This window comes from Mixophyes fleayi, chromosome 8, assembly GCF_038048845.1.
Source record: "Mixophyes fleayi isolate aMixFle1 chromosome 8, aMixFle1.hap1, whole genome shotgun sequence".
In the NCBI taxonomy this organism is placed as follows: Eukaryota; Metazoa; Chordata; class Amphibia; order Anura; family Limnodynastidae; genus Mixophyes; species Mixophyes fleayi.
In genome coordinates this window covers 13,022,732-13,047,760 of record NC_134409.1, presented here as the reverse complement: position 1 = coordinate 13,047,760, position 25,029 = coordinate 13,022,732, and the positions used below count along the sequence as shown (strand labels likewise).

Below are 25,029 nucleotides of genomic sequence, written 5' to 3'. Positions count from 1 at the left end.
ACAGTGTCACCTCCGATGTAAGCAGTGGACAGTGCCACCTCCGATGTAAGCAGTGGACAGTGCCACCTCCGATGTAAGCAGTGTACAGTGCCACCTCCGATGTAAGCAGTGGATAGTGCCACCTCCAATGTAAGCAGTGGATAGTGCCACCTCCAATGTAAGCAGTGGACAGTGCCACTCCGATGTAAGCAATGGAACGTTCTACCTCCGACATTGTGGTAAAATCACATAATTTTATGCTGTGTATAACGTTTGTTGGATTGTTATATATAAGCCATAGTCAAGTCATATATAATATATAAAGATAAAGTGAAAACAAAATTGTTTGTAAACATAGTATATTTTCCATTTAAGATGCCTTTAGTCTAAGTAATTCTTTTAATTAACTCAATAACAACTAGGTTATCTCTCAGCTTTTATGCATTAAAGATTAACTATGCAGAGAAAATTGCTAACGACTGTTCATTTGCATCTATTACAAAGTGATAAACATGCGAGACGTCTGTAATAAGAGAACACTCAGTAATATATGCCTATAACTAACACAACACTGGTACGAATGATCGAGAAACTTGTGTTAACAAAAACATGTCCTGATATATTTATATAGTAATCATTTTCCCCATGTGATAACAAGCCGTGTGCGTACAAGTGATAAGTATCACAGTTATAATGTCTGATCCTATGATTAGAATGGTTATCTATAATCACACATAACTATACTGGGCCTCATTCATTAAGGTAAAAAAAAAAAGAGGAGCAAATGTTCTCCTGGACAACTCATATTACAATGCAAGGGGTGCAAATTACTTTATTATTTTGCACATAAGATAAATACTGTATGTTTTTTCATGTAGCACACACATACTTGATAGCTTTATCTTTACACTGAAATTTAAAGTTGATCTAGGTCGCGCCCTACCTCAACTATAAATCTGCCCCCACATTTTAAATTTAGCTCCCCATCCAGTGCAACATGGTTTTGCCAAGGTTCAAAGTTACTCCTTTTTTTTTTTGCTTTCCTTTCCTTAATGAACCAGGCCCACTGTGTTTAAGTTATATTGTTTCAAGCTAAAAGTGGTTTCACTGTATAGGAACAGGCGAATCTAGATGACTGCCCAGGGCGCTTAAAATACTGAATGAGTGCCAGCCACTGACATGAAGGAGACTCAGTCAGCAACTTCTTACATGTGAGTGTGGCACATGGTTATAACGCCACAGCCAAGCACCACCTCCCTGTTGTCCCACTTACTACATGTGGCGGGATTGGGTGCAATGTGGGGGGGGGGGGGGCAGCTTCTGATTGGTGGGAGGGGGATCCAATCCTTTACCAAAAATAGTACTTTATTGGGGGGCTCCTTCATTCACTCAATTTAGCAGAGTAACGTCACTCACCTATAACCAGTAGCTGGGGGTCTCTCTGGTATACAGGAGATCCAACGTAACGGCTCCAACAGAAAGCATGGGAGCTGCTGCCACACAGGCCAGAGGTGAGAACAAGATTATCCATACAAGTACAAGCAGCACTCAGTAACCAAAAAGGTTATAAAGCAAAACAGATGCAGGAACAACATTGAGACTAGGAAGGGACAAAGACCTGACACCCGAACCACTTGCTGGAGAACAGAGTTCATGGTCTCAGTGTGGCCTTGGGCTCCTTCAAGCACTCAGCTGCATCCAGGACTTGGCTGAATGAGAATCTCAGAACCACAGCAGACCAGGTCAGGGTGATAGGACCAGGACTGGGGAAGTCCTGTGTAACAGCCAGACACGGAAGAAGGATGCACAGAGAAAGCGTGTAAGACAGGGCTCATATATGACTGGACTGGATAATAGTGTACACAAGACTGACTGAATTGAGGATTAGACAGATAAAATGACTAAAACAAAGAAAGGAGAAGGCACAAAGCTCACTGACATGGACTAAATAGTAATTAAAGGGACAGGGACAATGGTATATAATGTACCAGCAGCCTCCAATGTATTAGTAGACCTTATATAGGCCCAGAGGCTGCTGTTAATTCATTGCAGTTGACCTCAATAACAGAGTTCACAAACAGAGCAATGCACACAAACAGGAGAGCACAGAGAGACACACTCAGCCCCATATACAAATACCACAAAGGGTATCTAAATAAAATACATTTAAGAGGTACCTCAGTCTGTAAAATATATTCTAAAGTTATCAGTAAATAATAGAACATATACCAAACTAATATAATCATCACCATTTATTTATATAGCGCCACTAATTCTGTGGCGCTGTACAGAGAACTCATTCACATCAGTCTCTGTCCCATTGGAGCTTACAGTCTAAAAGAGGGGGAGAGAGAGAGGGGGAGAGAGAGAGGGAGGGCGAGAGGGCAAGAGCGAAAGAAAGAGAGCGAGAGACAGAGCGAGAGAGAGCGAGTCAATTTGATAGCAGCCAATTAACCTACTAGTATGTTTTTGGAGTGTGGGAGGAAACCGGAGCACCCGGAGGAAACCCACGCAAGCACAAGGAGATCATACAAACTCCACACAGATAAGGTCATGGGGCCTGATTCATTAAGGATCTTAACTTGAGAAACTTCTTATTTCAGTCTCCTGGACAAAACCATGTTACAATGCAAGGGGTGCAAATTAGTATTCTGTTTTGCACATAAGTTAAATACTGACTGTTTTTTCATGTTTTCCCCCCTTGCAAGTTAGACGCTATTATTATTCTTTATTCTTATTCTCTACATTACAGAACAGGGTTCAATTCCAGACATAATCATAAGTCTATTTATAGAACAATCAGCTTAATATTACGGCTGTAATCAGTGACATATTACAATTACCAAGGTCTCCAGATGGTACTAAACTCTACAGACCCCATGTCACCTACTTGTTTGTGCTTCATCATCCACTAAAACATTCAGAATTCTTTAATTTAAAATTAGGATAACTTTTGAGTTTTAATTGTTATTAGAACATGCAACAAGCTCCTCACCCCAGGTGTATTAAAATATGAATCACGCATACAATAAAATAAACAGCACAAGAAATTGATATTTATTGGGATTTTCTTTATCCCTAGACTAGGACATACCTATACTAATGGGTGTGCCAGATGTTCAGTTGCAGCTCAATATAAGCTATGGAGATGAATAAGACAACACACTAACAGATAATTACATAATAAATGTTTTACTTAGCTTCGGGTATAAAATCTGCACACTATAGCCAGCAGAATGAAAGGCAGCGGAACTCCACCATCAGTTTAAGATATAGTACAGCAGCAAAGAGCAGCTATTTCACACAATCCTGACATATACATTTAAATATTAAGTTACTAAGGAGTTGTGACAATAGAACTTCTGAATTCTGTAGATCGAGTGCTTATATACAGGTCACAGAACCAAGTGACTCCTATTATCCAAATATTTCACAGTACAGGGTGCATTATTCCATAAGTAGTGTTTTTATGACAAAGAAATGAAAGCATTTTAGTGTTTTAATTACAATTATACTAATGTCCTGGTGCGGTGAGTTTCTAACATAGTGACAAAAGTATATTTTTTTCACTGTGATATGTGACGTAAAAAAATATTGCTTTTTGGCAAAAACGGGATCAGATGGATATATATGGGGGTGAGTGAATCAAAAAAATAAAAAAATAAACCTAAGTAAATTAGCTAAACAATGGAAGTGAGCTTGAAATGATCTAATGTCCCTGGGCTAGTTTATTTTATTGATGAAAGGAGGGAAGGTCTATCTTTTCAATAAATGATGAAGGCTCCCAAAGTGTCTAAGAATCATTAATTCAAGTACTTGCTTGTTTACACTATTATTTACCAGGAGCAATATTCAGTATACTGATCTCTTCATTAGAATTGTGTTGATAAAAGGAGAGCCATTTGCTCTTGTAGACTAATGCTATGATTGTCAACATTAACATAGTGTGCTTCTAGCATTTACTACAATATTAAGTGGTCTGTTTATTAAAGGGTAGAAAGTCCTATTGATTCCCATGAAATCAGTTTGACCATAGTTACTGCCTCAAATGATGCACAGGCTGCATTTTGTGATCAGAATAAGTTTTATAGTACAACTTTATCCTCATTTTCTGTTTCAAAAAATAGATCCCTAGATTTTTCAAACTTCTTGCGAATGAGTGGTTTCCCCTGGCAACCAGGTGAATCTATTTCAACTGTTCACAGCTACTTAAGATGAAACAAAAGACAGTTGTCAGTGCTTATTCTTAACACTGCATACCCTTGTGTATGTAGCAAAATGAAAACATGAGGTATTGGTTCATATTTTGCTCAAAACATTTAAGCCTGCATCCCAGAGTCAAGAGCCCCTCTGTGTATTCAGGTCCGACACTAACCAATGTGCTTCAAACACCATTAAAATGCAGTTAAAATCAGATGCAATCATCTCCCAGGTATAGGAGCTTACACCTAGAGAGGATATGAAGGGGAAAGTTTGGCACTATAAAGATTTCCAATGCTTAGGCTGCTCTCTTTTACTGGCTAACAAAAGAATCAGATTTTCTCACTAGAGGGATAGATACAATTCGGGGAGACTGGGGGGGCGGGGGTGGGGGGGGGGGTGGTGTCAGGGGGTAGTCCTGTAAGGTTGTCAAGGTGGGGCCAGTTTGCAAAAATGCTCAACAGGTGCGGTGTAACGAGTAATTATTTATGAAATTAACCTGTGACTAAAGGTTACGAACCCTTAGTCACAGGTGAAGAGAGTTAAAACTTCATTTAACATAGAATTTTGTTCGCTGTGTGTCTCCTCTAAGTGGCATGTCTTTATTACTATGCTGTATAATTCCTATCAGAACATCCGAGAAATTATATTGGGAATAAAGGCTTAATGAGACTGAAAGCTACATGTCAGAGCGGCAAGACCTTCGACACAAAAGAAATCAGTTTTTATTAATCCTGTGCAACCTAAAATCTTATTAATGTTCCATCAAAACCAGCAAATCTTTCACTGCAAAAAAACCCCTTAAAAATGTTCTATTACTGCAAATAAATTAGTATCATATAAATATACCACTTCCATCAATAGCTGTAATGAGATTGTAATGTTAATTAGAAAGATACAGGATGTGCTGAACATTTGCACTTAATTGCCTCTATTTATCCATAACTGTTGCCAGCAAGGACCCATTACCAGTTCACTCTAAGGGTCATTTACAAGCCCCCAAACATCCTACCATCAGTGCTTTCTAATGGTCTTCATTTACAGTTAGGAGCAAAGCAAAAAAGAGCACAAATTGGCACCATAGCATGTTGCCCCTATTTTTTTGTTTTGCTCCAAGCTTTAAATTAGGCCTTTTATGTGCAAGTGCATCTGCTTGTCTCCCTGCATGGCAAGGTGCTCACTCACATCACTTTCTATTGAACACCTCAGAATAATCAATCCCTTCCTCATTAGGTAGAGTGGAGACAGGGCCAGATGAAGGGCCACACTGAAAATTACTAAGGGCCTATTGTGAGAAGAGCCGTCTCACTGAAGGTGTGGACAGTAATGTGCAGGCGTGGCCAGCTGTGTGTGGGCGTGGCCAGCACCATGGAGGGCATAGCTTGCACTTCCTTCCAACCACCTACATCTCCCTCTCATCTTCCCTTATATAAAGTGTGCACCACTAACTGGTTCAGAGTCTTTCAGTAGACATCCAACCTCCTCCCCAGGTCTGAGAGATTGCATGTCCAGCCTGATTGATTTTTAAACACCCCCACAGGTGCAATTGCAAATTAGCCTACATTTGATAAATGGAGCCTGCCCTCCCTCTCCATTGATAACCCTAGAGACCCTTTTCAGTTTTCCTTACAACTGAGAAACACATTTTGGGAAGCTTTTCCCACACACATAAACAATCTCCCTATATATATATATATATATATATATATATATATATATATATATATATATATATTCACTGTCCACTTTATTAGGTATACCTGAACACCTGGTAGTTAATGCACATATCTAATCAGACAAACATATGGCAGAAACTCATTCATAAATGCCAGGGCCGGATTAAGGGAATGGAGGCCCCTGGGCTAAGGGGGCCTCCATTCCCCCGTGAGGCCCCCAATTATCAGCTGGATTGCTGAGCAATTTCATACCTCCTATCACCTCAATTGGCCAAAGGGGAATGTATAAGATTTGTTATATATAACTATTCTCTCTTCAAGTGTTCATACATCTGAGCAAACGTTAAAATACAAATAGTCAAACACAGTTATCTGTCAGTGACACCAGGGTATAATCTCCATGGAAAAAGTGGGGAATTTTGTTTTAAGAAAATATAAGTGAAATGAATGTGTTAGCAGTATTCATTTCACATATCCCTGTTGTCACGTATCCCCTGTTGGGTCTGTTGTCCCCTAACCCTTGTTGTCACATATCCATTGCTGTCACTTATCCCTTGTTGGGTCTGTTGTCACTTATCCCGTTGTCACATATCCTCTGTTGTCACTTACCCATTGTTACCACGTATCCCCTTTTGAGCCTGTCGTCACGTATCCCTGTTGTCACGTATCCCTGTTGTCACTTATTCCATGTTGTCAAATATATCCCCTGATGTCACATATCCCCTGATGTCACATATCCCCTGATGTCAAATATATCCCCTGATGTCACATATCCCCTGTTGTCACATATCCCCTGTTGTCACATATCCCCTGATGTCACATATCCCCTGTTGTCAAATATATCCCCTGATGTCAAATATATCCCCTGATGTCAAATATATCCCCTGTTGTCAAATATATCCGCTGAGGTCAAATATATCCCCTGATGTCACATATCCCCTGTTGTCAAATATATCCCCTGTTGTCAAATATATCCCCTGTTGTCAAATATATCCCCTGATGTCACATATCCCTTGTTGTCAAATATATCCCCTGATGTCAAATATATCCCCTGATGTCAAATATATCCCCTGATGTCACATATCCCTTGTTGTCAAATATATCCCCTGATGTTAAATATATCCCCTGATGTCAAATATATCCCCTGATGTCACATATCCCTTTTTGTCAAATATATCCCCTGATGTCACATATCCCCTGTTGTCAAATATATCCCCTGATGTCACATATCCCCTGTTGTCAAATATATGCCCTGATCTCCCATATTCAGTTGTCACATATTCCTTTTTCTCACAAACCCTGTTGTCACATATATCACATATCTCCTGTTGTCACATATATCACATATCTCCTGTTGTCACATATATCACATATCTCCTGTTGTCACATATATCACATATCTCCTGTTGTCACATATACCCTGATGCAAACATATCCCTTTTTGTCAAATATATTCCCCGTTGTCACTTATCCCCTGTTTTTTCATAACCCCTGTTGTCACATATATCACATATTCCCCGTTGTCATGTATCCCCTGTTGTCACATATCCCCTGTTGTCATATATACTACATATCACCTGTTGTCAAAATGGTTGCCTGAATGAAATGCCTCAGGCCGCAGTGATGTTACTCGCTCCCAGTCATCTGAAAGCCTGTATTTCTCATGAATATTAAACTTCAAAATGGCTGCCGTTGCTGTGTGCAGGTGATGGTAGCACGTTAGAACATGAATACTGTACATCTGTACTTCTGCTATGGCTTTGTAGCCACCACCTTATTTATTCTCTTTCTTCCCCTCTGATCGATATATTTGTAAACCGAGCAAAGTGAACGACGCTGTCCTGTGATCAGATAATATTGCTCTGGAACTCGCTCTCATATAAGTTCATTTGCTAATTGGTGTCATCCTCTTATCTGTAAGAAAGTGCTCGGCGTGTCATCTGAGGACTTTGATCATTAAAAACGTTTTCTTTCCATCGCACCCTGATCTTTTTCACAGGCGGCACAAAGCCCCCGTACCCCCCCCCCTAGAATATCTTTTCCTATCCAAGATTTACTTAAGACTGAAAAAGCAAAAGTTCTAAAATTAGTCATGAAAATGAATAAAATTTGCTTCCATGTTGTCTAACTCTTCACCCTCAGCAGCTAATGAATTGTCTCTCTGGATAAAATCAATTGGTGTTTAGTTTGCAGGAGAATTTGTTTTCCATATGCAAATTTGTCCTCAAATTCATCTCAGACGGGGATTTCAGAGACCTCTGCTTACCTCATTCAGCGTCTCTATTTAGCTTTAACTTTGAAGCTTTGACCTTTTTCTCCTCATAATAATCAGAGTTCAACAAAAAAATCCTTAGATGCTGTTAAAATCAAATATTTAAAACTGTGGGGAGAAGGCTGTGAAGGGGATGCATGCATCACGCATACCAAAAATATTAGTTTGTCTCAACCCCCATAAAAAATAAATCCTGTGAAGGCGGCTTCTCTCCATTACATAAGGAATCTAATTTATTAGCTGCTGGGGCTGGCATATATATTGAATCAAATATCAGTCATCCATCAGATTATAGAAACATTACCTACTAAATCAAAGTCACCATATAGGAATAAAATACAAAATTTATTCATGTGACTCACAAAATCTTATCAGAGGGGAATCAAATATGTGGATAGTGAAGGTTTATCGCTCGAGGTAAAGGTCAGAGAAAAATGGAGGGTCTGTACCGGACAACTAAACAAGAGAACCACAGAGATATAAAACTAGTGAATTTAAATGATAACTTTAGCCGGTAAATGAGTGATCCCGGCTTCAACTTCAGTCAGCTCTATATTTTAGTATAATAATATAATTGATGTCATAATTAACGAAATATGTCAACTGTTGATCAATTTATTTACAAGTAAACATGTCACTTACACACTCTCCTGGGTCTATACTTACTAAAATGCGGAGATGTTGCCTATAGCAACCAATCAGATTCTAGTTATCATTTATTTAGTAGAGTCTACAAAACTAGTCTAATTGGTTGCTATTGGCAATATCTCCACTTTTTCAAACTCGCAGTTTAGTAAATATACTCCCTGGAATGTCCGGGAGACTCCTAAATTCTGGGTAGATCTCCCAGACTCACGGGAGACCAGGCTATTCTCCCACATTCTGCCCACTTCCTAGTGAATTGGACGGGATGGGAGTCTCCAAGTCGCATTATTATGGCAAAATGACACTTTCACGTCATGGGGCAAAACGGTGGCTCAGTGGTTAGAACTTCTGTCTCCCAGCACTGGGGTCATGAGTTCAATTTCCTAGCCTTATCTGTGTGGGGTTGGTTTGTATGTTCTTCCTGTGTTTGCATGGGTTTCCTCCGGGTGCTCCGGTTTCCTCCCACACTCCAAAAACATACTGGTAGGTTCATTGGCTGCTGACAAAATTAACCCTAGTGTGTGCGTTAGGATATTTTGATTGTAAGCCCAAATGGGACAGGGACTGATGTGAATGAGTTCTCTGTACAGCGCTGCGGATTTAGTGGCGCTATATAAATAAATAAATGATGATGATTATTGTGTCGCAGGGGCGGGACCAAAATTACGCCCTTCACTGCGTCCCGTGCCCTTTCATCCTCGCACTTCACCTACCCTCTGGTATCTCCCAAAAAATGTTGCAATGGTGCCCAAGGATACAGTGTCCCACTCCGGGATAATACATCAATGTGTGGCCCACAGCTGAACACTGCAGAAGGCCTCTTCTCCATATTTCTGATGCTAAAACAATGTATACTGTAGGCACATCTTATCCTTCTACAGATCATCTTACAATGCTGATATTGCATCATTCAGGCTCCTTATATTCTCATATTACATGAAAACTAGGGATATTATCCTATAGACTTTTTTTTTTTTTTTTATTTGTTTGGGACCTAAAGGAAGTATGAGGGGATTTTATGATTTAAGCAAACGTCAAGTCACATAGGGGTCTCATTTAATAAATTATGTGAACCCTACAATTTCCAGATATATGAACAGTCTGAATTTTAGTAAAATATTTTTATGGCACAAATTTACATACACAAAAATCAGGACTGTTCCGTTTAAATCAGGATAAGAGAAAACTCTAGGTTGGTTTTTATGTAACAGTAGTGTATGACTCTGTGACAACTGGTCACATGATCTACTGTTTCGGAAGGTATTGTTCTATGACAGAGGGCAAAGTAATCTCGTTATATTCATTATTTGTTCTTCTGTAATTCTCCAGCCTCCTCTAATAATAGCTAATCATCTTTGTTCCCTTACTTTGTTCACCAATTGATGCTGCCAGTTATGCAGAGTTAGGAATGGTTGCTTGTTGCAGTGTATGTTGTCACAAGGTAATGACGCTTTGAATTCAGCCCTAACCCCAAATATAATAATTATACTTGCCAGCTTTACATAACTCCCCTCTGGGATCTCCAGTTCAAGTGATACATGAAGGGGGGCGTGGCACCGCAAATCGGACTCTTTTAGCCCCGTCTTCCACTGTGAAATTCTGCACCATTGCACTCCAAACAACATCATTGAGGCTCCCCATTGCGTCCATTTCACTAGGAAGTGGGCAGGACCCGGCAGAAAGGCCTGCTCTCCGGGGGGTCCGGCAGAACTACCCAAAAATTTGGGAGAGTAGGCAAGTATGATAATAATGGCAGCAAAGTTCACTGCTATTGGTAGGGAGTCCATGTGATCCCCCCTCTTACAGTCAGACAATCTGAGTCTACAAGATTGTCATTCACTCACTGCCTGGTACAGAGGGAACACTGACTAGATCTATGTTTAACAATCTATAAGTATTACTGTGGTTTGTATGTGAAGGCTGCAGCCTAGGGACCTCTAACTCCCCAGGGGCACTGGGTAATTGCCCAGAGCTCTAAATGCTGGGGCTGTAAAATATAAGTCATCATGGATTTTTGTTACCACTATAATGGCACTTTTTCCATGACGAATAATATCTTTAAAATCAACAGTACAGTATAAGATATGTTTTCAATTTATGATGTAGCACAATCTTTTTACCCAGTGTAACAGACATTTATTAAATTTAATATCAAGGTGTATATAGAATTGTTTTGGGGGTGAAGGGAAATTAAAAATGTGTTTCCATTCACCAGGCATTGCAGAAGGCCCATTAAGGGCAGTGGCGCACGCAGGGGGGGTTTCTGAGTCTCTAGAAACCCCCCCTGCGCTAACTAAGTGGCCACTGTCCTATACAGCAGCCGCGGCGCTGTCAAAGAAGCGTCCGCGGCGTTGCTGTAGTGTATACAGCACTGCCACGGACGCTTCTCAGACAGCGCCGCGGCTGCTGTATAGGACAGAGCTGACGAAACGGAGCTGCTGCGCATGCACAGCAACTCTATCTCGGGTTGTTTTTTTTGGGGGTTTTTTTGGGGCGGGTCCTCCGTGCGCCCCTGAAGGGCTTGGGGCTTATCTGAGGATCCCCCCTCCCAAAGCATCTTTTAAAAAAACAAAACACTTTGAAGAAAAAAAACTAAATACCTGTTCAGCGCTTCTTCTTATTAAACTTTAAAGAAGCATTTAAACGTTTTATCATCTGTATCTTAAAGAAATAAGATACCATATGTAAATACCAGTGTGGGAGTATGTAATTAAGCGCAGTAATTGTAGGTTAAATGTGATAAGACTATAATTATACTTAAGCACCAATCAATCCTCCATTTCTTTAAATTCCGAGAGAAACTTTTTTTTGAAAAAAAAATAAAAAATATAAATATCCATGTAAATTTATATAATTCCAAATACGTACACTATAAATATATCTAAGGCATACCTTCAGTCATTAATACCATTACAGAGAGCATAGCTTACTACTTCTATCAATTTAACGTGGAAACAAAACCGGCTAGGGCTTCTATCTAATCAGGTGCCACGTGTACAATATACCTCCCCTCTACAGTTTAATTCTCTAGCCAAGGACAAACTCCAGTGCCAAAAGGTCTCTACTTTTCTTACTGTTATCGGGAATAATTGAGGGTCCAAGGACCACCATTGATGTGCTAGAAATGTGGTGGGAAGCAGTTAAAGAGCGAGGTTGCCTCAGTGTTGATAATTCCTTTAATGGTATTAAATTTCTTGGCCTTGAATGTGAAAACAACTTAGAAGCTAATCAATGGATGCTGCAATTGTTCTGTAAAAGAACAACCTCTACAATGAGTCACTAAGTTCAATTATCTCCTTCATTACCATGACAGCCCCCACTCAACGAACATCTATATAAAACAACCATTTATCGCCATCCACTGTTTAAATTTGTGGCCATAGTTTAAATTGAATTTCATTGAATCTTCTCCCGTGCTGCTCCCCACTTATGGAGTTCCCTACCACGCTCAGTCAGACTCTCCCACAGCCTTCAAATCTTTAGATGCTCTTTGAAAACCCGTCTCTTTTTTAGAGGTGACCTTATCCTAGATAACACTATTCACACTAATAGACCCTCACAACTGTCCCAATCTCCACTCTGAGCCACACTCGCTCCTCTTGTTTTAGCTGTGCCCTCTTCCACCTAGAATATAAGCTCTCTAATGAGCAGGGTCCTCCATACCCTTTGATTTCATGTCTGCATTTATTTTGTTTGCCTTGTATGTCCCTGTTTTATGTATGTACCGGTTTCCCTACTGTACGGCGCTACGGAGCACTGCGACGCCTTACAAATCTACGATAATAATAATAATTGTACCTGGTTTGAGATGAGCAAAAGGGATTTCTCCGGTAAGCAGCTCCCAGAGACACAAGGCGTAGCTGAAGACGTCAGCTTTTATTGTATACCGGGTGGACTGGCTGAAGACTTCTGGCGCCATCCATCGAAGGTTCTAAAGTACAAATAACAAATGTTATAACGAATTAGAAGAAGCATCCTTTTAAAGACACTGGCTGATATAAGCGGTGACAGGTAAATTTTGCTTTTAAATAACAACCTTCCAAACAATTTTGCCAATAGAAATCTTTACTCCAGAAATCTTATTTTTCCAAAATCAATGATGTCTCTGAGTTATCAGGATCAATGGGAATATAAAGAAAAAGCTGCTTATATAGAACTTTAACCATAGGCGAAAGCTATCTTACAATCATATTATTGCACCATCCACTCACTTATTTCCAATAACAAGCTATTAAGTAAAGGAAGGTAGATGTAACATAATATTGCAGTCATGTTTCCCTACAGTATAATAATCATCTCCTGGACTCTTGAGAGTAAATCTACCTTGACCTTCCCTATACTGTAATCAGCATGAACAGCTGCTATGACTCTTATTTCTAAATCTTTGGCCAAACATCTACAGTTTCTATAAAATATTAGTATTTCCATTATAGAGATGGCTGGGGAGGTTAAGTCCAGGAGATTGTTGAGCACGGATCTTCCTATCTGAAATAAGAATATATAAGGGTGTTGTTTCCCACTGATGTGGAGAAGAGGAAACTTGATACCTCAAAGGCAAAGGTAACAATTTGGAAGCTTTACTTTGTTCAGTTCTCTACAATCAATGCAAAGTCGTAATAAGTCACCCTTTCTAAAAAGAGTTGCAGAGATAGATGTGTGAATAAATAGTTTTTTATTTTGGCCAGTTACTCTGATTCCCAGGGAGATCCACTAGCTGTATGAGAGACGGTGTACTGAATAGCAAGGGGGTTTGAGACGTCTTTCGCTTTGGATCACGGTTCCCTCTGGACCGTTGATGACAATCCAGATACAAGAAGGAAGACTTGTTGTTGGTGAAGTTGTCATAGGAGAGCTTTGCGTCTTTGTGCCATTGTATGCCATCTAAAAGCTAGGTGACAACTGGGCTGGACCACTGTGGCAATTAGGGAGGATCGGGGCAGAACAAACCACGCCCTGGACAGGCTTTGCTATCAAGGAAACCCGTGATTGGCTCTTTTTTGTTTTGTGTTGTATCCCTATAAGAACCATTTTATACAGTGTGGTTTTAGTCTTTAATTGTTCAAATGTTATATAGCTGATTTATGGAGGTTTATAGAGATAATAAAGATATTGGCCTACTAAGAACATCTGCTTATGTGTTAATACCTACAAAATAGGGGTGAGCAAGAGAGGGGCAGACCATAGCCACCGCTCCTTATATTTCCCTATTGCTAAGCCCCTATTGTACGACTTAAATAGTCAGGGTCCACCCTGATATTGTGTGAAGAAACATTTGTTCATAAAATATGTTGTCATACCCTCATATTAGCACTGTCACACTTGCGTATACCATCTACCAACATAGGCTCTGTTTCAAGTATCTCCAGAAGGCATATAACTGGATGGGTGATGATGTACAAGACCTTTGACGTCATAGGGCATATATATATATATATATATATATATATATATATATATATATATATATATACACACATATATATATACACATATATATATACACATATATATATATATATATATATATACACACATATATATATACATATATACACATTATATATATATATATATATATATATATATATATATATATACACATATATATATATATATATATATATATATATATACATATATATATATATATATATATATATATATACATATATATATATATATATATATATATATATATACATATATATATATATATATATATATATATATATACACATATATATATATATATATATATATATATATATATGTATACATACATATACATATATATATATATATATATATATATATATATATATATATATATATATATATATATATATATATATATATATATATATTCGGTGGGCTCCATTAAGGTGACTTGCGTACATTGTTAAGAAACTGCTCTAGGAGTGCTGGGATCTAATGATGACAAGGATTACAAGAGACAGGAGCAACATACAAAAACCATTTAGTAGAATAAACCACACCATGTCACCACACTTAAGCAATATATATAATAAATTGTGGGCAAAGACTCAAATATAAATAAAGGAAGAAAGCTTGCATTTAAATAACGAGCACGGAACCTGAGCGTTGTTTCGACCGTATTCAAATACAGGCGGATGTCAAAATACTTTAGAATGTGAAACTGGTAGTAAGTATGCTCTGCCTAAACGGTACTCGCTGTATATTAACAGACAGAACATAAAGTCCTGTCAGAAAGCATGCAAAATAAAAAAAAATGATAAATAGATTAACAAACCATATTACTATAAACATTAATAGAAATTTGTTTTTTTAAATAAAAAAAATAAAAATTTTCTTTTGAACTAAATACATAAATCAGGATCTTCCTAATGCAAATTTGTGACAGTATGGACCACCTATGCCACACTGTCTGCTGGTGCTTTGAAACGACTGGGTTTACTTTGCTATTGTTCCCTTTCGTTATGCCTAATGCGCCCTCTCACCGCAGTAGGAGGGGCTTACAAATGCTGCCACGACTGGACTCCTTACCGACATCCAGTACTGGGCTTCTTCTGGGTAACTGAAGCTGCTAGTGTACCTTATTATCTGTGTACCTGGGCTGGTACCCCTGACCTCGTCCTATGGATCATGGTTGCTGTGGATGGATCCCCCCTGGCCGATCACACTGGCTAGAGCTGCTGGGTAGCGGGCAGAGGGGTGGTACTAGAAAGCTTGGTCCAAACCTCAGAACAGCCAGGAACGGATTAGAGTTGGGTCTAATCTGTGGGTCACAGGGATAGACAAGTTCCTGAACAGGTCTTTGAAGCAAGTGATGTTTATTTGCTCACCCTGGTTGAAGGTACCAGTGAGCAGGTCAGATGAAACAAGAAGAAACAATTTTCAATACAAAAATTGCTTTTTATACAGTTTTTGGACACAGCCTCACAGGGTAAGTCAGCCCCCTGAAATCTGAGCTATTTTTAGAATCAGGATGCAATGTGTTTACACAACTGTGGATTTACATGCAATGCAAAGCTAACAATATTTACACTTATCTGTGATATCCTAAAACTTACTGTGATTTCCTGCATCTTGTTTTAAGACACAGGAAATCTAACAGCAACTCTAATTAAACCTCCCTGTGCCTTCAGGTGCTGGACCCTCACACATCAAAATGTCTAATTAACATGAGATCAACATGGTTCCTTTCTTCAGACAGTTGCAGAATACACATTCCCAAAGAAAAGTTACAAAACCCCAAACAAGCCACTGCCCTACCAAAATACACAAAAAACTTCCACAACAAAGGCTTCTAGCAAAGTTAAAACAAAAAACAAATTTCTTTCCCTGGTCTCAGAAATAAAGATATTTCCTTTTCTAAAATACACACAATATCAAAAATAAGTACATTTACAATTATATAAATATGCAGCCTGCACTATTTCCTTTAAATAAGTTTATACCATAAGTTATTTATAAGTGATCCAGTCACAGAACTGTACATATAATGCATTTTTATATTCTCTCTTACTAGCTTACTATACTAACTTACTTATTTGCTATCTAGTGGCAAGCATACATGATGTTTTAGTACGAATGATAAGGCTAAAAAAACCTACTTTTGAGAAGCCCATGACTTTAAATCAGTGCGCCTGCGTAGGCACGCACACACTGTACATTGCCTACAGTCATCTGCCCCTTTCTTCCCCCGTTTCTGCCCTTAAAGCCGAAGGCAGTTGTAAGATTAATTTGCATCAGATATGATTTGCCCAATTCGGAGAATTCGCAGAGTTATTTCATGCAAGATCCGGTACGTAAATGAACTTACTCCCGAATCAGTCTCAAAGTCATTTGCTGATACAAAATAGTCCACAAAATAGCTGCCTTCACTTTGTGCCAGCAATGGCTGTATTGTAATGCTAGCCCCAGCAAAGGATGTTTGAGGAAGAGGCACGCGGAGCTGTGCAGGGCTGTCTATTTCAGGCAATCACAATCGGTCGGATCATCATTGGCTCTGCTGGTAAATGCTGTCATAAACCTTCCCACTACACTGGAGTCCCACTACACCCAAATTGACCAAATTAGACACTGGTTGCAGCGTGCTGCACCTTCATATGCATGACCCTGTGGATTACAATATGCACAGTGGTCTAGTGGTTAGCGCTTCTGCCACTGGGGTCATGAGTTCGACTCCCGACCATGGCCTTATCTCTGGGGAGTTTGTATGTTCTCCCCGTCTTTGCGTGGGTTTCCTCCCCCACTCCAAAAATATACTGGTAGGTTAATTGGCGGCTATCAAATTGACCCTAGTCTGTCTGTCTGTGTGTGCGTGTTAGGGGATTTAGACTGTAAGCTCCAATGGGGCAGGGACTGATGTGAATGAGTTCTCTGTACAGCGCTGCGGAATTAGTGGTGCTATATAAATAACTGTTGATGATGATGATGATATGCACCTTTTTCCAAATGCACGGCTCCATGCATGTTTGAACACTTTGCAAATGCTTGTCCACTTCTTAAAACACATTTTGTGCTGACATAACTATTTCAGTATATTTTAAAGACATGTTTTCTTCTCAACTGGGAAAATAAGACTCTTGACAAAACAATGTTTCTACTTAGCTGGCAGTTGTATCTGAAATCCGCAGTTTATTGGGCCAAATGCGGGATTGCATGGATTAGCATCCCAAAGAAATGCTCCATTATTAAAAAACCTTCTCCCTTATCATTATTCATGTGCTTGTCATTAGGTTCTACTAGTAATTGTAACTTTGTATGCTCGCTGCTACCATGGCAACAGAGTACAATGCTGTTTGGCTCCTGGATACAATGAGATTTGTCTAACACTGGCTTATGTTGTATGTGTTTTGCTGCTAAAATGTATTTGAACTTAAATACATTTAACTGTAGACTCAGACTTTGACCCACCGCATAATGGGATTATAAACATTTGTAGCTTTTTCTAGGAAAAATATACTGTATATTAATAAGCTAAACTGTTATGTACCTGCATTGCTACAGAACCTGAAATGCGCAATTCCACACAGAGGGCCTCATTCATGTTCGGACGACTGTCCCTTTGCGTAGTGAATCTTGCGTGAAATATCTCTGCGCATGCCAGGGCCGATTAAGGGAATGGAGGCCCCTGGGCCCCAGTGAGGTCCCCCCTGTGAGCTGCCCCCCCCCCACCTGTGAGGTCCCCCCTGTTAGCCGCCCGCCGCCGCGTGATGTCCCCCCTGTTAGCCGCGCCACCCCCAAGCGGTTACCTCCTTCTCCTGTCACTGTTGTCCTTACGTGGCGCGATGTAAGCTCCTTACTGAGGAGTTCTCGTGACACTCTCACGAGATATCCTCAATAAGGAGATTACTGAGTGCTGCGGAAGGACTACAGTAACAGGGTCAGCAGCATTGATCGTGGGCGATCAATAATGCTGCTGAGCACTTTCAAGGGCCCCCTGGGGATGCCCGAGGCCCCTGGGCTGTAGCCCAGTTAGACTTCGGATTAATCCGGCCCTGGCACATGCCCAGGAACGGACTTTACACCAACTGCAGGCAAATTCATGTCTTAACGCAACTGACACTTACCACAGCCTACGACGTGAGAGGTGGAACGGAGGAGGGAAGGCCGTGGACTAACCTAGGCCATGTGCAAGGGCGCTCCAATGCAGATGAGGGCGATTTAAGTCCTGTGTTTGTTGTAAGTACGTTTGTTTTCAGCCGTATCTTTTACCCCAGCTGTAGGTCAGGTGTAAATGATGACCGATAGTGATGACTGTCACGGCATAGCCTTTGAATTAAAAATTACACACGAGTGCCACTAGCTAGCACAGAACAATTGTAATGTCCATGGTGCATTGTATAATACTATTATAATGCATAATACACACTGAAATGATCTAATGTAACAAAAAACAAAAAAAATGGATTATATTTGGAAAGCAATATTTATATAAATTATTATACTGTTAAGAGTTGTTATTTTATTTTATTTAAAGAGCAAATAAAATTTGTATGTGTTCTGATGTGACCCTTTATTGTACTTACGCATGTGCATATACTGCAGTCTGTTCTGTGTCTGTACGTATGGAAAGTTTAGGCAGAACGTACTTACACCCAGATTCAAATCTTGAGACATACTTGGTTCTGAATAAGTAAGGTCAGAACTACGCAGACATTCCGCACTCTTTATAAACATGTAACTTACGTCCAAGTTGCTTTCGAACATGAATCAGACCCAGAAGGTTTATTTTCTTTAAATAGCAGGTTAAGTACCTTTAAAGTACGCAGCGATCTGTCTACAAATCATTGTCTACTTTACAAAATCTCTGTGGTTACAAAATCTGTCTGACAGTTACACACAGACTCACATCTCTCAGCCTGTTATGTGAAGGCAGAGGGGCGGTTAGGCTTTTACAGTACACAGAGCAGATATAGTTCAGAGGGGCATTCCAAAGCCTCACTGCTCACTACATGTGCCAAGTGACTGTGGTTGCCATGGTAGTCCGTGACGATGTCCGGAAATATAAATCATTAGCAGCAGCCTGAAGAAACAAACCAAGCGAACATGGTAAATACCATCATTCTTCTTACAGCCTGCCATAGTTATTTATGTTATTATGCTGTCTTGAAGCTGTAAGACAAATGTAAACTTAGCTTCTCTGTGGCAGTGTATTGTAGAAAGTTCCTGCATTGTTCCAATAAAGTAAAGAAATTGCATTATCAATGGCCGCAGGTCAAGTTCTATTGTAAAGAGTGAGAATGGTTGGGGTATTCAGAGCTTAGACTTCTATCTAATGAAAGTGAATTGATATACGTCAGCCGTAACCTCCAGCTCATAAAGTTAATAGAAAATGTCTGATGAACTTGTCATGAAATATGGAATTTTAAATGTAAATGAAGTGTGAGCTTCCATTTTAATAGTAAAAAAACAAAATTACTCTAAATAATTACTAACTTTAAAAGTTGATCCTATATGAAAAAGTATTTGTAAAATGTACAAAAACATATATAAAATTGCTAAAATAGAGCATAAAATGTAGGTGGTAGGTGCATTTTAATAGCATTTAGGGATTGATGCTGAGTTCAACGTACTTCAGTCTAACTTACAGAAATTTGCACTGCCCAGGCCCACGAAGACATCCAACACTTGTGCCTCCTTGTAACTTGAGAGGTGAAATGCGTGAGGTAAGGAGCAGTCTAACATAGGCCGAGTACAGCAAGGTCATGTGCATGTAAATGCGGCAGAGACAGACCAGCGCGGTGAAGCATATACGCCTGTCAGGAGTTTTACCTTTTGCACCTCTACCTGCTTTTGCGGCTATACAGTGATAATGCCAACGGTCATTAGCACTAGTTAGCCCCTTCTGATTGGCCGATTGTGAACGTACCACTGAAGCTGATTGGTGCAGAGTTGGGCGCATCTTGAGTTGCCGCCAACTAAGCAAATGAGTGTAAATACGCAGTTTTTATGGGCGATTATTAGCTTTAATTACACCCAACACACACCCAACTCAGCATCAGACTCATTACATTATTGCATTATTTAATGTAGCACTTTCTTATATACCTTCTATGTCACTGCTGCTGTAGCTGTGTATAAATAGAGTTAGTTGGGGTCTAAATCAGTGATGGACAAACTAATACACAACCTTGAAACGGGCGTCACATTACCCTTAATTTCAGTAGTGAAAACCTCAAACTGACTTTGGCAGCCCCACGTCACTAATCTCAAAAGGCCCCACATGTCCTTCACTTGATACAAAAAGTACCAATATGCCCTCAAACCCCACCTGTACTCCAAAACTGCCCCATATGCTGCGCAGACCTTTACAGATGCCTCCCCCCCACATAGACGTGCCGCTCAGACTTCCCCACATGCCCCCACTCTCTGGCCAATCTAGTAACCTAACTAGGGCCTAAAAAAACTTACCTTAAGTCTGGAGGCTGCATAGGAAGGAGGGAGAGCACGAGAATGAGAATATACATCACTTCACCCTTGCCCACTCTCCCATAATGTCCGGGAGACTCCCGAATTCCATGTAGGTCTCCCGAGAGAGAAGGCCATTCTACTGCATGACGCAATTCAGGGTGAAACGCGTAATTTTTGCTCTCGTGTAAGTGTATCGTGGGCGGGGTCAAACGGACACGATTCGTCCTGGCCCCTTCTGTCCTCCTACATCACCTCCCCTGCGGGATTTCCAGGAGGGAAACCCTAAAGTTGGCAAGTATGCTGTACTTCCTCCCTGTCCCCTCGGAGGGCCGAGGGTTTGGAGATATAGTAGACTTCCGATGATACTACAATTCTGCAGTCTTGATAGGACTGTTGGACTGCTTGAACAGTGGCTCTCATAAGCTATGGCTCCCTCTAGAGCAGGGGTCAGGGAACTTTTTTACCTTTTACCCGAAAATATATTTAGACACGCCGACATTACCCCCTTGATTTGAAAGGAAGGAAATCATATATTATTAATTATTGGAGTTCAAAATTTTATTGAATGTATTCAAAATTTCTTTGAAAGCTTCAACTTCAAAACTTCAGGTTTTGGAAAAATTATATTGCTTTCTTTTTTATACGAGAGCATCAATATTGGGGCATTTTGATGTCAGAGCAATTTGGATACAGTCTTCAGCGTCCAATCGATTTCTCTGCTTTGTTTTTATGTTCGTTAGAGTGGAAAATCCTTGGTCGCAAAGGTAGGTTGTTGCAAAAGGCAGCAACTTTTTGACGGCCTCCTCATGTGCAATTTTGATGCCTTTGCAGCTGTTGACATCCACAAATATGACAGATCTGCTTTGTTTTCAAATACAACACGTGCGTCATTATTGTATCGAAGCTCAAGAAGTGCCTCTGCCAACCCTTGAGGCTCTTCTGGTACAACAGCAATTTCACATTTAAAGGGGTCTACAAACCAACTGACAGCATGTGAATCGGCAGCTTTACCCCCAGGAATTTCATTTTTACCAGGAATTTTATTTTTACCCCATTTGGGGTAGTTTACCCCTGTTCCCTGACTACTGCTCTAGAGAAATCAAACCCCACCCACTTTCCCTAATTAGCATACATGTTAACTTACATGACTTTAAAACAACGTACACGTTTATAGCATGACCTGCAATTTTTTAAGTCACATTTACTTCCTTTCTGGTCATTTTTACAGAATATCGCTGACATCGTAATTAAAGTAATAGATTTAACAAACCCCAGGCTGCTTCGTCATGTTGTCCTCGTCCATCGACTGGAGAAATCGAGATTCTGGAGAGGGAAAATAAAAAAACAACAGCAATTTTTTTAGCATGCCTGAGATCTGTATCAAAAACTATTTTAGGAAAATAAATGAAAAGTCACTGAAGCGTTTTCAATGGTTACGCAGTCATATTTCATCCATTTCACCGGTATGAAAAGAAATGTCTAATCTTCAAGTTGGAAGGCGAGTGGATATGACATTTTATCACAAGAAAGGTCATGTTTTATGTTTACATATATTCAAGGTTAAAATCAACAAGTGTGGGTTATATGGTGGAGCCAGGAAATGTCTGGATGGGTCGATTTGATAAGCAAACAGCGCTGCTGCGATTCTTATGTAAATGTCACACGTTGTACCACACACTAGTATTAATATGATAATGTAAATACATTTCTTGACTATGATAATGTAAGTGCATTTCTTGACTTCACCTGAAGATGGCGATATCCATTTACTCCTCCGGTTACTATTGCAAAATGTCTCTGATCAAGCGTCAAGTCACTTTGCGATAATGACCAGAGAGGAGAGATAGACAACGGGAAATTTAAGGTAAGTGAAGCCATTGGCGGGACAGCGTCGATCGGAAGCACTATCCCGGAATGATTTATTAATAAATGAATCCAAAATGTCATCTGTTGCGATGACAGATGATAAAAAAACGTAGCAAAGCCCTGTTAATTAATAAATAGGCTCCAATGGGTTTTATAAAGTAAAATATATTTGTACTGTGCAATTTACTCAATTAAAAAAAAATACGTTGCATGATATTGGACCTGTCATCATCATCATAATTTATTTATATAGCGCCACTAATTCCGCAGCGCTGTACAGAGACTCACTCACATCAGTCCCTGCCCCATTGGGGCTTACAGTCTAAATTCCTTAACACACACACACAGACAGACAGAGACTAAGGTCAATTTTGATAGCAGCCAATTAACCTACCAGTATGATTTTGGAGTGTGGGAGGAAACGGGAGCAACCGGAGGAAACCCACGCAAACACGGGGAGAACGTACAAACTCCACACAAATAAGGCCATGGTCGGAAATTGAACTCATGACCTCAGCGCTCTGCGGCAGAAGTGCTAACCACTGAGCCACCGTGCTGACCTGTTACCTACAAGCACTAAAGGCAGCCATTTTTTTGAAGCATACTTACACCAAGTTATCCCAAAATCCAATCGGTAAGTGCCGGAGGGAGTGGCGATGTGATTCACGCCATCATGGCTCCGTTCCCAGCTGCGCGATGAACATCAGGCAGCGGAGGACGTGGTCACGATGGCGCAATTTGCAACGAATCATGTCATCATGGTCCCCACTAGGGAACTGGGCGGGTGGCTTTCTTCCCCGGAAGTCAGGGAAGACTCCCAGAAATTTGGGAGAGTAGGCAAGTATGTGAAGAGGGTGCAGTCGATCTACGCATTAGGATCTAGTGACCTAACTGATCTAGCGCCAAGTGTCCATTTACTAGGATCTAGTGACAAGTATGATTTGATGGGCTTCATTTACATAATGTTGGTGCAGCCCACCCTACACAAAGTGCCTCAGTTCATTGGTTCCTAGTGAATAGATAGGCTGGATTTTTAGAAATATTGTTTGAGTCCGCAAAATGACTGCAACCACTGGTAGACGGCAACATGTGCTCATTAATTATTGCTCTATGACCCCTTAATTATGCTGCGTATTATCCACTTAGGGGCCTTAGAACTCACTTTTGTTTCAGATGTGGACATAGAGGCTTAATCAGAGTTGAAAGGCTCCTCTTAGACAAGGAACAAACCAATGATGCAATAATAAGTTGTATGAATTAAAAATGAAGGGAGAGGTTTTCTTGTGAATATATAATTCACGTACAATTTAAAAATAGTTACTGACCTTCTGCCCTTATCTCGAAAGCATCAGCATTAGGATTGAAAAGCACACTTATAACATAACACCTACCAACAGTCCAGATTTCCTCCTGGCCCAGCAAGATTTTAAGCAGCTGAAATATGCGTGGCCTACCGGAAACGGGTATAATGTCCCCAGGAACTGGGGGTGTTTGGGCAAATCCCCTTTGGTGCCCCTGCCCGTCAAAGTGCATGTGCATTTTAGGTCCAGCGGTCGGCATTCACGGAGGAACATAAGCCGATAGGAGAGTGGGAGCGAGGGTCGGTGGTGAACAGCGCTTGTGTCCGTGTTTGAATTTCATAACATTTTATGAGGAGAATACACTGCCAAGACACTATTTACTATTTATGTATATGACACTTCATTAAATTATATTGCGTACAAATAGGTTAATGTGACTTGTTTTTTTTTTCTACTGCTAACACAGTCTAACCGCATTTCTACGTAAGTACACGCATTTGTATGCATGATGTAGTAATACTGCTGTGATTTGAGACGTGTGTGCACAAGTAAGCATTTTTTGTTATAGAAATTTACTGTGTATGTTCAGGGTGCAAAGTGCGTCAAATAAAGCCCATGTTGAGAATTTCTCAAAATATTTTAACTCAAATTAATTTACGCTAATGGTTATTGATCAACAATTAATCGTCAGCAAGATTTGATCAGTCTGGTGCAAGATAGACTAAATGAAGTGTTCATTTAGTTTATATTTTGATTACAGGGCTGCCCAAGTTAGGAATATTAATAAATAAGCCCCCTAGCTTCAGATGAATCCTGACAGTCTTTTACTGCATAGAAGGTTTGTTTTATCCATCCGCCAATCAACAGAGACTCTGGAATACTGTTCTGATTGGCAATGATCCTGACCCACCCAAACCATGCTATGATTCATCCAAACCACGAGACCACACCCCTTATTGTTAGGCCACACCCATTTTCATATATATAGGGACTGTTACATGAAAACTGGCAGTGTTGGCTGCTTATTATGGGGAGGAGGAGTGCGTTACATTTTATTAAGTAGGATAATAAACATGATTCTCACCTCCAAAGTCTGCCACCACAGCGTGACCATCTTCATACAGCAGGATGTTGTGACTGAAACGGGAAAAAGAATGGGATTACCCAGAAAATGACTCATCCTAATGTT

At 40.0% G+C, this 25,029-nt stretch overlaps 1 protein-coding gene across 2 annotated transcripts in view; it reads right to left on the bottom strand.

The window, feature by feature from the left end:
* The window catches only part of TNNI3K (TNNI3 interacting kinase), a 174,510-nt gene that overhangs the window by 75,967 nt on the left and 73,514 nt on the right, over positions 1–25,029 (bottom strand). For both annotated transcript variants that reach the window (XM_075181918.1, XM_075181919.1), the window contains exons 18-20: positions 24,925–24,977; positions 21,944–21,996; positions 12,571–12,703 (exon numbers count right to left, since the gene is read on the bottom strand). In XM_075181918.1, coding sequence (XP_075038019.1) covers positions 12,571–12,703; positions 21,944–21,996; positions 24,925–24,977 — 239 coding nt within the window. The remainder of the gene's footprint in view (positions 1–12,570; positions 12,704–21,943; positions 21,997–24,924; positions 24,978–25,029) is intronic.